This window comes from Alosa pseudoharengus, unplaced genomic scaffold (genome assembly GCF_046254945.1).
Source record: "Alosa pseudoharengus isolate Yale_2024_CS ecotype anadromous, Long Island Sound unplaced genomic scaffold, YU_APseudo_1.1 YU_APseudo_1.1_scf_1, whole genome shotgun sequence".
NCBI classification, from domain to species: Eukaryota; Metazoa; Chordata; class Actinopteri; order Clupeiformes; family Clupeidae; genus Alosa; species Alosa pseudoharengus.
In genome coordinates, this window is record NW_027468564.1 from 9,092,267 (window position 1) to 9,108,853 (window position 16,587).

At 36.5% G+C, this 16,587-nt stretch overlaps 1 protein-coding gene across 1 annotated transcript in view; it reads left to right on the plus strand.

Annotated features, from left to right (window-relative positions):
• Window positions 1-1,280: 1,280 nt before the first annotated feature.
• The window catches only part of LOC143136972 (interferon-induced protein 44-like), a 59,449-nt gene continuing 44,142 nt past the window's right edge, over window positions 1,281-16,587 (plus strand). Inside the window, exon 1 of the mRNA XM_076297550.1 lies at window positions 1,281-1,364. Within this exon, the coding sequence (XP_076153665.1) occupies window positions 1,296-1,364 (69 nt within the window). The 5' untranslated portion in view covers window positions 1,281-1,295. The remainder of the gene's footprint in view (window positions 1,365-16,587) is intronic.

Below are 16,587 nucleotides of genomic sequence, written 5' to 3' on the forward strand. Positions count from 1 at the left end.
TATTTACAGTTGTGCTAGCATGCATGCATGCAAAAAATAAATTAAAATATGTAGGCTATGTCATAAGAAGTTAAGGTACCTAAAGACAACAATGTTATTACAATGATAATGTTATTACAGTGCCTACGATCTACATTCTACAGTAACTGTAGATGTGAAAGTGAACAAGGCTCAAACGTCTGTGAGGCTGTGATCAATTGCGTATTTGTCTTATTGCATTATTCTTTAATTATTTTAATTTGATCTCATTAATCACGGTGATGAATGCATTCATTTTACTCTAATTGCATGTGTCAATGACTCCTCTATTTATGTGTGGTGCTTTTGTTTTGAGTGTTTGGTCTTTAGTGTCAATGAAGAAGTCAATAAAGAAAAGCATTAATAAAAGAGGCAAAAGGCCTGTTATGTGTCTTTTCCCCAATCTCCACCAGGGGGCGCATGTCTCTACCTGACTCAAAGGTGAAATGACATGAAAAGAAGTACACACTAAAAGTATTTTATATTTTGATTATGTTAATGAAGTGATGAGAAAAGCTAGTGAGTGAGAGGCACACCAAGAATGTTCAGAGTGCAAGTCAGCATGTGGACATGTGTGCAAAATAGATCAAGGGAGAGCCATCAGCCCTTTGCAGTGCATAGACAGAGAGACGCCAATCATAAGTGACTAATGCTAGATAAGATCCACCGGACAGACAATGGGGCGGGCAATGGGTTAGGTTTGGGTTAGGGTCAGGGTTAGGTTTAGTTATGAGTAGAAGTTACAAGCTCGTCTTCATGAACGTCATGACACTACCGTCATAAGCCCAAACAGCCCTCCTCTGAGAGCTCCACACCCCCACCTACAGGCCATGTGAGGGAAAGACACACAAGAGTAACGAGCAAATGCCAGCAGCAAAAGTCACCATGACAAACCCAGCATGGACAAACAGGGCCCTTACAGTAGTAGCATTCATGTAAACCATGTATCAAGTAGCCATCACAGAAAGGCTGAACTGGGTTTTCATGGTTTTCCATGAATCAGTATTTTACTACAATGGACTTCTCTGCTTGGTTGATAGAAAAACTCTCATTTCATGAAGCTTCATGGTTATTTGCATTAAAGGGAAATTGGAATGACAATTTTATTTTAAGTGTTCAACATGGGAAATACTGTGGGTATTCCCCGTTGAAACATTACAGCCATAAACAAAAGCGATACTGGCCCATTTTATGTGTTTTGTTCCCACGAGCGCTTACCTAGTCCTGCACAAACACTAAACCATGCGCTGTTTCGTGCCAGCCATCACTTCCTGTCTATGAAAGTCAAACTGTTTTTGAAAGTTGCTGACAGTACAGTACACGGTAAACATCCTCTTCTTACAAAGGTAGGTCACATAAAGTAATACAAGTATATAAGTGAAATGGTCTAATATAGGTTTCTTGATAGTGTTGCAGTCATGCATGCAAAAAATGAAAAATATGTATGTTATAAAAATATTTGTAATACTCCTTAAGTCAACAATGTTATCATAATGACCTAGCTTTTCTCCACAACAAATAAGTTCTAATAATATGACACCTCTCTTTATACATTACCCACTGAGCAAAGAGACGTTGATACGACGTCTTTTCTAAGTCATTTTTGGACATCAAATGTAAGTCACCTGGACGTGCAGACTGTTACTCCAGGCGACGTCTTTTTTCGACGTCTATTGAACGTCCATTTATGACGTCCACAGTACGTCCGTATAGGAGCTATTTCTAGTCCAAATGTAGTCTTCATGGACATTTTTTCGACGTCATTTTGTGGACGGTTTTTGACGTCATCTTTGTGGACGTCTTTTCGACGTCAAATTCAGACTCATTTTGATTTTATACTGTACTGCTTATAGTTTCTATGCAACTATAACTGTAGTCCTGTCACAGCCCTTTTACTACTGCAGGTAAACGGTAATTCCCCAGACTCACAAACACATGAGGCTCAAGAACAGTTACGCTTTTATTGCACAGTTACTAAAATTTACATAGAGGACTCACAGCAGCCCAGCTATAAACATTGCAGTCCCAAGCACCCCCAACTGGCAAGCAGAAACAGATTAATAATGCAGGTAAATAAGTTATCTAGGTGAATATACATTCAAAATACTGAGAGGGCACAGCAATTCATAATTAAACCCACACAAAGATCAGATTATGCTACACCTTAAATTCAGTTCCGCTCACCCAACGTCTTCTGTCCACTCTGCGTTTACAGCTGGGCTGACGAGTCACGTAGACAACAGACACAACACATAAAGGAATGTCCGCTGGTCAGAGTTTTAAAAGAATAGTCCACAGGACGCGCTCCGATGTAGCCGGTACTGCACTGTCGGCGCCAGGTCATCCACAATTCCAAATCAGGGCGGATCCTTCCCTGAATGTACTTCGGTTGTTCAGCAGACACTTCCACAGGTGTTCATTGGCACTTCCAGCATTCCCCCAGGTCGCGTTGTTGCTCAGCTGATGTAAACCTGAGCTGCAAGGGACAACAAACATTTATGAGCCACCAGCCACTTTGTCTACCAACTTACTAATGCATAGCAAGTAGGGCTACAGAAATATAACTTCCCTTAACAGGGTACTTCGCTTGCGTTGATGGTGGGCTCTCTGCCGTTGTGCCAGTTGCTGTCGCATCTCCCTCTCAAGGCCCCATCCTGCCGGTCACCTCGCAAGCTCATATAAAGCACCAGGCCATGCAGGTGAAAGCAAGTGGTTAATCAACCAATGTGAATGAACCCCTCCCCCTTCACAGGTGCACAAAATCAGTCTATTACATCCCCATCAGTCCTCTCCAGGTGTCCCTAGTCAGTCCAATACACAGCCACTCAAGGAGTCCATTAACCCAAATGTTAAAATACACAGCAGGTAACAGCAAAAACAGTGTAACATGCATAGCAATAAGCTGCACATACACCATGCATACACGACAGTCCCATTTCAGAAGGTGGCATGCTGTTCCAGTTAATTTTCCTATAGCTTTATTTGACTTTCTCACCAGCAGATGGTAACTGGAAATGCATACCAAGACATACATTTCCACTTCAAATCTGCTACCGAGCCAAATGAAGCTTCAGTAAAATTAACTGGAACAGGTTCCTACCTTCTGGACACCTTACAGTCAGATTAACAATAAATCACAATCCAATCCCGACTGTTGTTTCCCCCATCTTTATTGCATACATGACCAGATTCACCTAATGAAAATAAAAACTAATGTTTTTTTTTACACATATGCACTCTCAGGGCGTTCTCAGGGCAGCAGTCCTCACATCATAACGCCTGAAACAGAGGGAACAGAGGGAGACTAAAATTAACTAGAAAACGCAATTCCAGGGAATTACTAGTGCATGAAAATGCAAAACATATGGTGTGAAATATATTGTTAAAACAGATGATGTGCTAATTGCCAACCAAGATGATAAGGTTTAATATAGTTGAAATGACTGAACTAGGTAGATGAGGTTTAATATAGTTGGAATGACTGAACAGATAGGTGGATAGTTAAAAGGTTAAATTATTTGCTAGGTAGATGAGATTTAATATAGTTGGAATGACTGAACTACGTAGATGAGGTTTAATATAGTTGGAATGACTGAACAGTTAAATAGGTGGATAGTGTAAAAGGTTAAATTATTTGCTAGGTAGATGAGGTTTAATATAGTTGGAATGACTGAACTAGGTAGATACGGTTTAATATAGCCTGGCCACCTGGCCTAGGATTCTAATTGCTTAACGGCAGTCTTATTAGAGCCATATTGTATGCTTAAAGCCTGAGACAGAGTATATAGTTTAAAAAATGTAGATAGTGTAATGGATGTTGATAGACAGAAAGTTGAATGGATGTTGATAGGCAGTTTAATGTTTAATGGAAGTTGATGGATAGTTTAATGGGTGGATGAATGAATGGTTTGAAGAAGATGAATGGATAGAAAGTTGGATGAAATGTGCCTGGAGAGAGACAGAGAGAGTTGGCCTAGTTCAACAGAAAGCAGTTGATACAGGTGCAATCAGTTGAACTGATTCTTTGATGGGGCCTAGATGAGCAGCTGGAAGATGATACAGGTGCAAATCAAGTTAATTAGTCCATTGTGATGTCATAATCTAATGTTAAGTCTATGGGGATTTTATAAAAGTTAATAATTAATAGTTTAAAAAGTATAAAAGTTACAAAGATGAAAAATACAAAGCCTACATGTCCTAAATAAGACCTACGTAACATAGTTTGAATAAAGTTTATACGTTAAATGGTTGAAGCTGCATTAGCTGCGTTAGAAGAAGAATAATAAGAACTAGAAAAGCATTTCCTGAAGGAAATACAGTGCATGAAAATGCAAAAATATGATGAGTTCATATGGTTAAATTATTTGCTTGGTAGATAAGGTTTACTATAGTTGGAATGACTGAACAGTTAAATAGGTTGATAATTGAAATGGTTAAATTATTTAGGCAGATAGTTGACGATAACTAACAGTTGGAATGGCTCCAATGTTTGCTAGCAGTTATGCTAACTATGTTAACAAAGATAATAATGTTAACCAAGTAACCATGCTAACTAGCATGCTAACAATGTTAAAATGTTAACTATGCTAACCATATTACTTAGCTAACCTAGCTAATCATTGTTATTAGTTATGATAACTATGCTAATTAGCATGCTAACATGCTAATTATGTGAACCATGTGACTTAGCTAACTTTGTTAAACATTTTGAACAGTTATGCTAACTATGATAAACTATGCTAACCATGTGACTTAGCTAACTTAACTAATCATTTTTAGCAGTTTTGCTAAAAATGCTAACTAGCATGCTAACATGTTAGCATGCTAACTATGCTAACCACGTGACTTAGCTAACTTAGCTAATCATTTTTAGCAGTTTTGCTAAAAATGCTAACTAGCATGCTAACACGCTAGCATGCTAACTATGCTAACCACGTGACTTAGCTAACTTAGCTAATCATTTTTAGCAGTTTTGCTAAAAATGCTAACTAGCATGTTAGCATGCTAATTATGCTAACCATGTGACTTAGCTAACTTAGCTAATCATTTTTAGTAGTTTTGCAAAAAATGCTAACTAGCATGCTAACATGCTAGCATGCTAACTATGCTAACCATGTGACTTAGCTAACTTAGCTAATCATTTTTAGTAGTTTTGTAAAAAATGCTAACTAGCATGCTAACATGCTAGCATGCTAATTATGCTAACCATGTGACTTAGCTAACTTAGGTAATTATTTTTAGCAGTTTTGCTAAAAATGCTAATTAGCATGCTAACATGCTAGCATGCTAACTATGCTAACCATGCTAACTAGCTACAGTGGGTAGGAGTCATAGTTGATGACAAGTAACAGTTACAATGGCTGAACAGTTAAAAAGTTTAAAGGGTTTAAAGGGTTAAATTGTTTAACAGTGAAATATTGTAGTGAGGACTTTTATTTTGAAACAGTTTTTGGCAGAGGAAGCAGTTGAACAGGATGTGTAGTCTTAATAGGGCCAGTTTGTATGCTTAAAGCCTGAGACTGGCAGTTGATGCAGCTGGCCCGAACACCTGCCATAGGATTCTAATTGCTTAACGGCTCTATTGTGATGTCATCAGCCCATGTTAAGTCTATGGGGAAATTTTGAACAGTTTTTAATTAATAGTTTAAAAAGTATAAAAGTTACAAAGCTGAAAAATACAAAGCACCCATGTCCTAAGTAAGACCTACGTAACATAGTTTGAATGAAGTTTCTACGTTAAACGGTTGATGCTGCATTAAGTGCGTTAGAAGGAAGAATAAGAACTAGAAAAGCATTTCCTGAAGGAAATATAGTGCATGAAAATGCAAAAAATATGATGTAAAATATCATACAGAGTAAAAACAAACTATATTGGTTGCTAGGTAGATGAGGTTTAATATAGTTGGAGTGACTGAACAGTTAAATAGGTGGATAGTTTATATGGTTAAATGATTTGCTTGGTAGATAAGGTTTAATATAGTTGGAATGATTGAACGGTTAAATAGGTGGATAATACTTAACTTAGTTAACTTAGCTAATGTTTTCATTTTTAGTAGTTATGTTAACTAGCATGTTAGCAATGCTAACATGCTAACTATGTTAACCATGTTACTTAGCTAATCATTTTTACTTAACTTAGTTAACTTACTTAACTTAGCTAATCATTTTTAATAGTTTTGCTAAAAATGCTAACTAGCATGCTAACGTGTTAGCATGCTAACTATGCTAACCATGTGACTTAGCTAACTTAGCTAATCATTTTTAGCAGTTTTGCTAAAAATGCTAACTAGCATGCTAACATGCTAGCATGCTAACTATGCTAACCATGTGACTTAGTGAACTTAGCTGATCATTTTTAGCAGTTTTGTTAAAAATGCTAACTAGCATGCTAACATGTTAGCATGCTAACTATGCTAACCATGTGACTTAGCTAACTTAGCTAATCATTTTTAGCAGTTTTGTTAAAAATGCTAATTAGCATGCTAATTAGCATGTTAACATGCTAGCATGCTAACTATGCTAACCATGTGACTTAGCTAACTTAGCTAATCATTTTTAGCAGTTTTGCTAAAAATGCTAACTAGCATGCTAACATGCTAGCATGCTAACTATGTTAACCAAGTTACTTAGCTAACTTAGCTAACTAGCTACAGTGGGTAGGAGTCATAGTTGATGACAAGTAACAGTTACAATGGCTGAACAGTTAAAAAGTTCAGTAGTTTAAAGGGTTAAATTGTTTAACAGTGAAATATTGTAGTGAGGACTTTTATTTTGAAACAGTTTTTGGCAGAGGAAGCAGTTGAACAGGATGTGTAGTCTTAATAGGGCCAGTTTGTATGCTTAAAGCCTGAGACTGGCAGTTGATGCTGGTGGCCTGGCCACCTGGCCTAGGATTCTAATTGCTTAACGGCAGTCTTAATAGAGCCATATTTATTGTATGCTTAAAGCCTCAGACAGAGTATATAGTTTAAAAGTTAAATGTAGATAGTGTAATGGATGTTGATAGACAGAAAGTTGAATGGATGTTGATAGGCAGATTGTTTAATGGATGTTGATGAATAGTTTAATGGGTGGATGAGTGAATGGTTTGAAGAGGATGAATGGATAGAAAGTTGGATGAAATGTGTCTTATATCCTTGTAGAATGGAGAGACAGAGAGAGTTGGTCTAGTTCAGTAGAAAGCAGTTGATACAGGTGCAATCAGTTGAACTGATTCTTTGATGGGGCCTAGATGAGCAGCTGGAAGATGATACCAGGTGCAAATCAAGTTAATTAGTCCATTGTGATGTCATCAGCCCATGTTAAGTCTATGGGGAAATTTTGAGTAGTTTTTAATTAATAGTTTAAAAAGTATAAAAGTTACAAAGATGAAAAATACAAAGCCCACATGTCATAAGTAAGACCTACGCAACGCAGTTTGAATGAAGTTTCTACGTTAAACGGTTGAAGCTGCATTAACTGCGTTAGAAGAAGAAGAATAATAAGAAGAAGAAGAAGAAGCCTAGGAAGAACAGTAGAGTGCATTTTCATGCACTCTAATAAGAAGACTTGGAAGAACAGTATAGTGCATTTTCATGCACTATAATAAGAAGCCTAGGAAGAACAGTACAGTGCATTTTCATGCACTGTAACTAGAAAAGCATTTCCTGAAGGAAATACAGTGCATGAAAATGCAAAAAATATGATGTAAATTATCATACAGAGTAAAAACAAACGATATTGGTTGCTAGGTAGATGAGGTTTAATATAGTTGGAGTGACTGAACAGTTAAATAGGTGGATAGTTTATATGGTTAAATGATTTGCTTGGTAGATAAGGTTTAATATAGTTGGAATGATTGAACGGTTAAATAGGTGGATAATACTTAACTTAGTTAACTTAGCTAATGTTTTCATTTTTAGTAGTTATGCTAACTAGCATGTTGCTAACTATGTTAACCATGTGACTAGGGATGTAACGGTATGAAAATTTAACCTCACGGTTATAGTGACCAAAATTATCACGGTTTTCGGTATTATCACGGTATTTTTAAAAGTGTGTTCAATATGTTCAGAAAGCACTGATAGGCCTACACAAGCTGAAATAGTTTCAAAAAGTGTCCCGTTCAGTTTTTCATGTTTAATTGGCTATGTGCTTATCGCTTAACTTACCCTACCATGACTTGGAGGTTGCTATTACTGTTATTTGGATCCAATGAGTGAGACCAGGCTTGGAATTTCACCATTCTGGGGGCAAGGCCACTTGGCCTTCAGTTGGGCATATTTGGTGGAGGGCACAAAGGCCACATAGGCTATAAAAAATATCAAAGTTGTATAGCCTATTCACTGCAGTAGACCTGCATCACTGTATGAAATATTACAAAAACATGAAACATGACATATTATATAGAACTGCAAATCATCTGAGCATCTAATATTTACAGATATCTAGGCTATATTTAACATTTATTTTATATTTGGCCTGTTATGAAATCATGTATTGAACAATTTAAGCACAGTTCAGCTTTAAGAAACTCAAATAGCCTAGATGCATGCTTAGCTTTTTGTGATCTACTTTCACAAACTCTTAGTCAGCTGTCCTCTGATTTACCGATATATAGGCGATATTTGTAACATTTATTTTGTATTTGGCCCGTTATGAAATCATGTGGAACAATTTAAACACATTGTAAAACGTAAAGCCCAAATTTGGAGACATCCATGCATGTCGAAATGTAGCCTACTGCAAATTCAAAAGTGGATTACTCTGGAACGGCTAACTGTACAGGGGACTGCTTTACACCTTTATGTTCGGTAAGGTCTGCTGTTTATTTTGATATATGGTTTGTCATGTGTTAAACAAAAGGTTCGTGAAGTATTGCACCGAGAGGAATGGGTAGGGAGATGGACGAAAACCTTCAATAGAATTTATGATTAAATTAAATTATATTATTTACGTTTCTCGCGAACCGTTCACCACAGCAATTCGCGGCTAACATCGTTTAAAAGCTGAGAAAAAGCTCTTTCATGTGATACTTGTGATGTCTGTATGATGAGTAGGCTACTTCGCGAGTAGTTCAACTGAGAAGAATAGGTGAATTTACGCACTTTCTTTCTTGCGCTGTCACTTTCTCCACTGCGTAAAAGAAATTAATTTGCGCTGTGAATGCTAAGATTATTTTGACAGGCCATAGGCTAAATAAAAATCGCTATCAGTAGGACGCAAAGCAGAATATTGAAAGAAGGGCACCAAGGGCACCGTGGCCTGTAAACCTCTGATTTTCAAAGGGACATCACGGCCAACGCAAGGGGCAAAAACGTGGTCGCCGTGAAATTCCTACCCTGAGTGAGACCAAAGTAAGTGTTCGAAATAAAACTTTAGGCTACTGTGTTCTTCTGATAACGTGAGTGGAATGGATTTAATGTGCACGCGAACATAAAAAGACGCAGAGTGCAAATGATACAGTGCAAGTTTTGCGGTGAAAATGTTCCGCCTTTTAAAATCAGTTGTAGCCTAATCCAATTCGCAGTTAAAACCATCAATTAGACGACAGAATCAGTAAGGTACCAATTTTGCTTCATTGTACCAGGCCTACTGTATGTCAAAAGCAGGCTCTGATGAAGCTGGGAAGGATTAAACACACGGTTTCAACACCGTGGTAATCAACCGTGATAATTATGATATTTCAAAAGAAAACGGTAATTGTTATCGTCAACATTTTTATCACGGTTTATCATTATACCGGTAATCGTTACATCCTTACATGTGACTTAGCTAACCTAGCTAATAATTTTTAGCAGTTTTGCTAACTATGCTAACTAGCATGCTAACATGCTAGCATGCTAACTATGCTAACCATGTGACTTAGCTAACTTAGCTAATAATTTTTAACAGTTTTGCTAAAAATGCTAACTAGCATGTTAACATGCTAGCATGCTAACTATGCTAACCATGCTAACTAGCTACAGTGGGTAGGAGTCATAGTTGATGACAAGTAACAGTTACAATGGCTGAACAGTTAAAAAGTTCAGTAGTTTAAAGGGTTAAATTGTTTAACAGTGAAATATTGTAGTGAGGACTTTTATTTTGAAACAGTTTTTGGCAGAGGAAGCAGTTGGACAGGATGTGTAGTCTTAATAGGGCCAGTTTGTATGCTTAAAGCCTGAGACTGGCAGTTGATGCAGCTGGTCCGAACACTTGCCATAGGATTCTAATTGCTTAACGGCAGTCTTAATAGAGCCATATTGTATGCTTAAAGCCTGAGACAGAGTATATATTTTAAAAGTTAAATGTAGATAGTGTAATGGATGTTGATAGACAGATTGTTTAATGGATGTTGATGGATAGTTTAATGGGTGGATGAGTGAATGGTTTGAAGAGGATGAATGGATAGAAAGTTGGAGGAAATGTGTCTTATATCCTTGTAGAATGGAGAGACAGAGAGAGTTGGTCTAGTTCAGTAGAAAGCAGTTGATACAGGTGCAATCAGTTGAACTGATTCTTTGATGGGGCCTAGATGAGCAGCTGGAAGATGATACCAGGTGCAAATACAAGTTAATTAGTCCATTGTGATGTCATCAGCCCATGTTAAGTCTATGGGGAAATTTTGAGCAGTTTTTAATTAATAGTTTAAAAAGTATAAAAGTTACAAAGATGAAAAATACAAAGCCCACATGTCATAAGTAAGACCTACGCAACGCAGTTTGAATGAAGTTTCTACGTTAAACGGTTGAAGCTGCATTAACTGCGTTAGAAGAAGAATAAGAAGAAGAAGAAGAAGAAGAAGAAGCCTAGGAAGAACAGTAGAGTGTATTTTCATGCACTCTAACTAGAGAATGTAATTCCAGGGAATTACGAGTGCATGAAAATGAAGCTAGGACACACATAGCATAGCTTAATAAAAGTTGACAGTTTAGAAGTAGACAGTTTAAAATTTGAATGTAGATAGTTTAACAGTTGTTAATAGACAGATAGTTTAATAGACATATAGTTCAATGAATGTTGAAAGTTTAAAAGTTAAATGTAGATAGTTTAAAAGTAGTTGACAGACTGATAGTTTAATGTGTGTTGATAGACAAATAGTTTAAAGGCTCTATATAGGTAGATAGTTGACGATAACTGACAGTTGGAATGGCTCTAATGTTTGCTAGCAGTTATTCTAACTATGTTATCAAAGATAATAATGTTAACCAAGCTACTTAACTTAGTTAACTTAGCTAATGTTTTCATATTTAATGGTTATGCTAATTAGCATGCTAGCATGCTAACTATATTAACCATGTTACTTAGCTAACTTAGGTAATCATTTTTAGCAGTTTTGTTAAAAATGCTAACTAGCATGCTATCATGCTAACTATGGTACTTAGCTAACTTAGCTAATCATTTTTAACAGTTTTGCTAAAAATGCTAACTAGCATGCTAACTTGTTAGCATGCTAACTATGCTAACCATGCTAACTAGCTACAGTGGGTAGGAGTCATAGTTGATGACAAGTAACAGTTACAATGGCTGAACAGTTAAAAAGTTCAGTAGTTTAAAGGGTTAAATTGTTTAACAGTGAAATATTGTAGTGAGGACTTTTATTTTGAAACCGTTTTTGGCAGAGGAAGCAGTTGGACAGGTTGTGTAGTCTTAATAGGGCCAGTTTGTATGCTTAAAGCCTGAGACAGAGTATATAGTTTAAAAGTTAAATGTAGATAGTGTAATGGATGTTGATAGACAGAAAGTTGAATGGATGTTGATAGGCAGATTGTTTAATGGATGTTGATGGATAGTTTAATGGGTGGATGAGTGAATGGTTTGAAGAGGATGAATGGATAGAAAGTTGGAGGAAATGTGTCTTATATCCTTGTAGAATGGAGAGACAGAGAGAGTTGGTCTAGTTCAGTAGAAAGCAGTTGATACAGGTGCAATCAGTTGAACTGATTCTTTGATGGGGCCTAGATGAGCAGCTGGAAGATGATACCAGGTGCAAATCAAGTTAATTAGTCCATTGTGATGTCATCAGCCCATGTTAAGTCTATGGGGAAATTTTGAGTAGTTTTTAATTAATAGTTTAAAAAGTATAAAAGTTACAAAGATGAAAAATACAAAGCCCACATGTCATAAGTAAGACCTACGCAACGCAGTTTGAATGAAGTTTCTACGTTAAACGGTTGAAGCTGCATTAACTGCGTTAGAAGAAGAAGAATAACTAGAAAAGCATTTCCTGAAGGAAATATAGTGCATGAAAATGCAAAAATATGATGAGTTCATATGGTTATATTAATATGCTAATTATGCTAACCATGTGACTTGGCTAACTTCACTAATCATTTTTAACAGTTATGCTAACTAGCATGCTAACATGTTAGCATGCTAACTATGTTAACCATGTGAATTAGCTAACTTCGCTAATCATTTTTAGCAGTTATGCTAACTATGCTAACTAGCATGCTAACATGCTAGCATGCTAACTATGCTTACCATGTGACTTAGCTAACTTAGCTAATCATTTTTAGCATTTTTGCTAAAAATGCTAACTAGCATGCTAACATGTTAGCATGCTAACTATGCTAACCATGTGACTTAGCTAACTTAGCTAATCATTTTTAGCAGTTTTGCTAAAAATGCTAACTAGCATGTTAACATGCTAGCATGCTAACAATGCTAGCCAAGTTACTTAGCTAACTTAGTATATATATAAGTATAAGTATATATACTTTTTTGATCCCGTGAGGGAAATTTGGTCTCTGCATTTAACCCAATCGTGAATTAGTGAAACACAAACAGCACACAGTGTACACACAGTGAGGTGAAGCACACACTAATCCCGGCGCAGTGAGCTGCCTGCTACAATGGCGGCGCTCGGGGAGCAGTGAGGGGTTAGGTGCCTTGCTCAAGGGCACTTCAGCCGCAGCCCACTGGTCGGGGCTCGAACCGGCAACCCTCCGGTTACAAGTCCAGAGTGCTAACCAGTGGGCCACGGCTGCCCAAACTAGCTAGCTAACTAGCTACAGTGGGTAAGAGTCATAGTTGATGACAAGTAACAGTTACAATGGCTGAACAGTTAAAAAGTTCAGTAGTTTAAAGGGTTAAATTGTTTAACAGTGAAATATTGTAGTGAGGACTTTTATTTTGAAACAGTTTTTGGCAGAGGAAGCAGTTGAACAGGATGTGTAGTCTTAATAGGGCCAGTTTGTATGCTTAAAGCCTGAGAATGGCAGTTGAAACAGATGGCCGAACACCTGCCACAGGATTCTATTTGCTGTGATGTCATAAAGGGCAATGTTAAGTCAATGGGGAAATTTTGATAGTTTTTAATTAATAGTTTAAAAAGTATAAAAGTTACAAAGTTGAAAAATACAAAGCCCACATGTCCTAATTAAGACCTACGCGTCAATGTTTGAATGAAGTTTCTACGTTAAACGGTTGAAGCTGCATTAACTGCGTTAAAAGAAGAGGAATAATAAGAACTAGAAAAGCATTTCCTGAAGGAAATACAGTGCATGAAAATGCAAAAATATGATGAGTTCATATGGTTAAATTATTTGCTTGGTAGATAAGGTTTACTATAGTTGGAATGACTGAACAGTTAAATAGGTTGATAATTGAAATGGTTAAATTATTTAGGCAGATAGTTGACGATAACTAACAGTTGGAATGGCTCCAATGTTTGCTAGCAGTTATGCTAACTATGTTAACAAAGATAATAATGTTAACCAAGTAACCATGCTAACTAGCATGCTAACAATGTTAAAATGTTAACTATGCTAACCATATTACTTAGCTAACCTAGCTAATCATTGTTATTAGTTATGATAACTATGCTAATTAGCATGCTAACATGCTAATTATGTTAACCATGTGACTTAGCTAACTTCGCTAAACATTTTTAATAGTTATGCTAACTATGCTAACTAGCATGTTAACATGCTAGCATGCTAACTATGCTAACCATGTGACTTAACTAACTTAGCTAATCATTTTTAACAGTTTTGCTAAAAATGCTAACTAGCATGCTAATATGTTAGCATGCTAACTATGCTACCCATGTGACTTAGCTAACTTAGCTAATCATTTTTAGCAGTTTTACTAAAAATGCTAACTAGCATGCTAACATGCTAGTATGCTAGCATGCTAACTATGCTAACCATGCTAACTAGCTAAAGTGGGTAGGAGTCATAGTTGATGACAAGTAACAGTTAGAATGGCTGAACAGTTAAAAAGTTCAGTAGTTTAAAGGGTTAAATTGTTTAACAGTGAAATATTGTAGTGAGGACTTTTATTTTGAAACAGTTTTTGGCAGAGGAAGCAGTTGAACAGGATGTGTAGTCTTAATAGGGCCAGTTTGTATGCTTAAAGCCTGAGACTGGCAGTTGATGCTGGTGGCCTGGCCACCTGGCCTAGGATTCTAATTGCTTAACGGCAGTCTTAATAGAGCCATATTGTATGCTTAAAGCCTGAGACAGAGTATATAGTTTAAAAGTTAAATGTAGATAGTGTAATGGATGTTGATAGACAGAAAGTTGAATGGATGTTGATAGGCAGATTGTTTAATGGATGTTGATGGATAGTTTAATGGGTGGATGAGTGAATGGTTTGAAGAGGATGAATGGATAGAAAGTTGGATGAAATGTGTCTTATATCCTTGTAGAATGGAGAGACAGAGAGAGTTGGTCTAGTTCAGTAGAAAGCAGTTGATACAGGTGCAATCAGTTGAACTGATTCTTTGATGGGGCCTAGATGAGCAGCTGGAAGATGATACCAGGTGCAAATCAAGTTAATTAGTCCATTGTGATGTCATCAGCCCATGTTAAGTCTATGGGGAAATTTTGAGTAGTTTTTAATTAATAGTTTAAAAAGTATAAAAGTTACAAAGATGAAAAATACAAAGCCCACATGTCCTAAGTAAGACCTACGCAACGCAGTTTGAATGAAGTTTCTACGTTAAACGGTTGAAGCTGCATTAACTGCGTTAGAAGAAGAAAAATAATAACTAGAAAAGCATTTCCTGAAGGAAATACAGTGCATGAAAATGCAAAAAATATGATGTAAAATATCATACAGAGTAAAAACAAACTATATTGGTTGCTAGGTATATGAGGTTTAATATAGTTGGAGGGACTGAACAGTTAAATAGGTGGATAGTTTATATGGTTAAATGATTTGCTTGGTAGATAAGGTTTAATATAGTTGGAATGATTGAACGGTTAAATAGGTGGATAATACTTAACCTAGTTAACTTAGCTAATGTTTTCATTTTTAGTATGTTAACCATGTGACTTAGCTAACTTAGCTAATCATTTTTAGCAGTTTTGCTAAAATGCTAACTAGCATGCTAACATACTAGCATGCTAATTATGCTAACCATGTGACTTAGCTAACTTAGCTAATCATTTTTAGCAGTTTTGCTAAAAATGCTAACTAGCATGCTAACATGCTAGCATGCTAACTATGCTAACCATGTGACTTAGCTAACTTAGCTAATCGTTTTTAACAGTTTTGCTAAAAATGCTAACTAGCATGCTAACATGCTAACTATGCTAACAATGTTACTTAGCTAACTTAGCTAACTAACTACAGTGGGTAGGAGTCATAGTTGATGACAAGTAACAGTTACAATGGCTGAACAGTTGAAAAGTTCAGTAGTTTAAAGGGTTAAATTGTTTAACAGTGAAATATTGTAGTGAAGACTTTTATTTTAAAACAGGTTTTGGCAGAGGAAGCAGTTGAACAGGATGTGTAGTCTTAATAGGGCCAGTTTGTATGCTTAAAGCCTGAGACTGGCAGTTGATGCAGCTGGCCCGAACACCTGCCATAGGATTCTAATTGCTTAACGGCAGTCTCAATAGAGCCATATTGTATGCTTAAAGCATGAGACAGAGTATATAGTTTAAAAGTTAAATGTAGATAGTGTAATGGATGTTGATAGACAGAAAGTTGAATGGATGTTGATAGGCAGATTGTTTAATGGATGTTGATGGATAGTTTAATGGGTGGATGAGTGAATGGTTTGAAGAGGATGAATGGATAGAAAGTTGGAGGAAATGTGTCTTATATCCTTGTAGAATGGAGAGACAGAGAGAGTTGGTCTAGTTCAGTAGAAAGCAGTTGATACAGGTGCAATCAGTTGAACTGATTCTTTGATGGGGCCTAGATGAGCAGCTGGAAGATGATACCAGGTGCAAATCAAGTTAATTAGTCCATTGTGATGTCATCAGCCCATGTTAAGTCTATGGGGAAATTTTGAGTAGTTTTTAATTAATAGTTTAAAAAGTATAAAAGTTACAAAGATGAAAAATACATAGCCCACATGTCCTAAGTAAGACCTACGCAACGCAGTTTGAATGAAGTTTCTACGTTAAACGGTTGAAGCTGCATTAACTGCGTTAGAAGAAGAAAAATAATAAGAATAACTAGAAAAGCATTTCCTGAAGGAAATACAGTGCATGAAAATGCAAAAATATGATGCGTTCATATGGTTAAATTATTTGCTTGGTAGATAAGGTTTAATATAGTTGGAATGACTGAACAGTTAAATAGGTCGATAATTGAAATGGTTAAATTATTTAGGCAGATAGTTTACGATAACTAACAGTTAGAATGGCT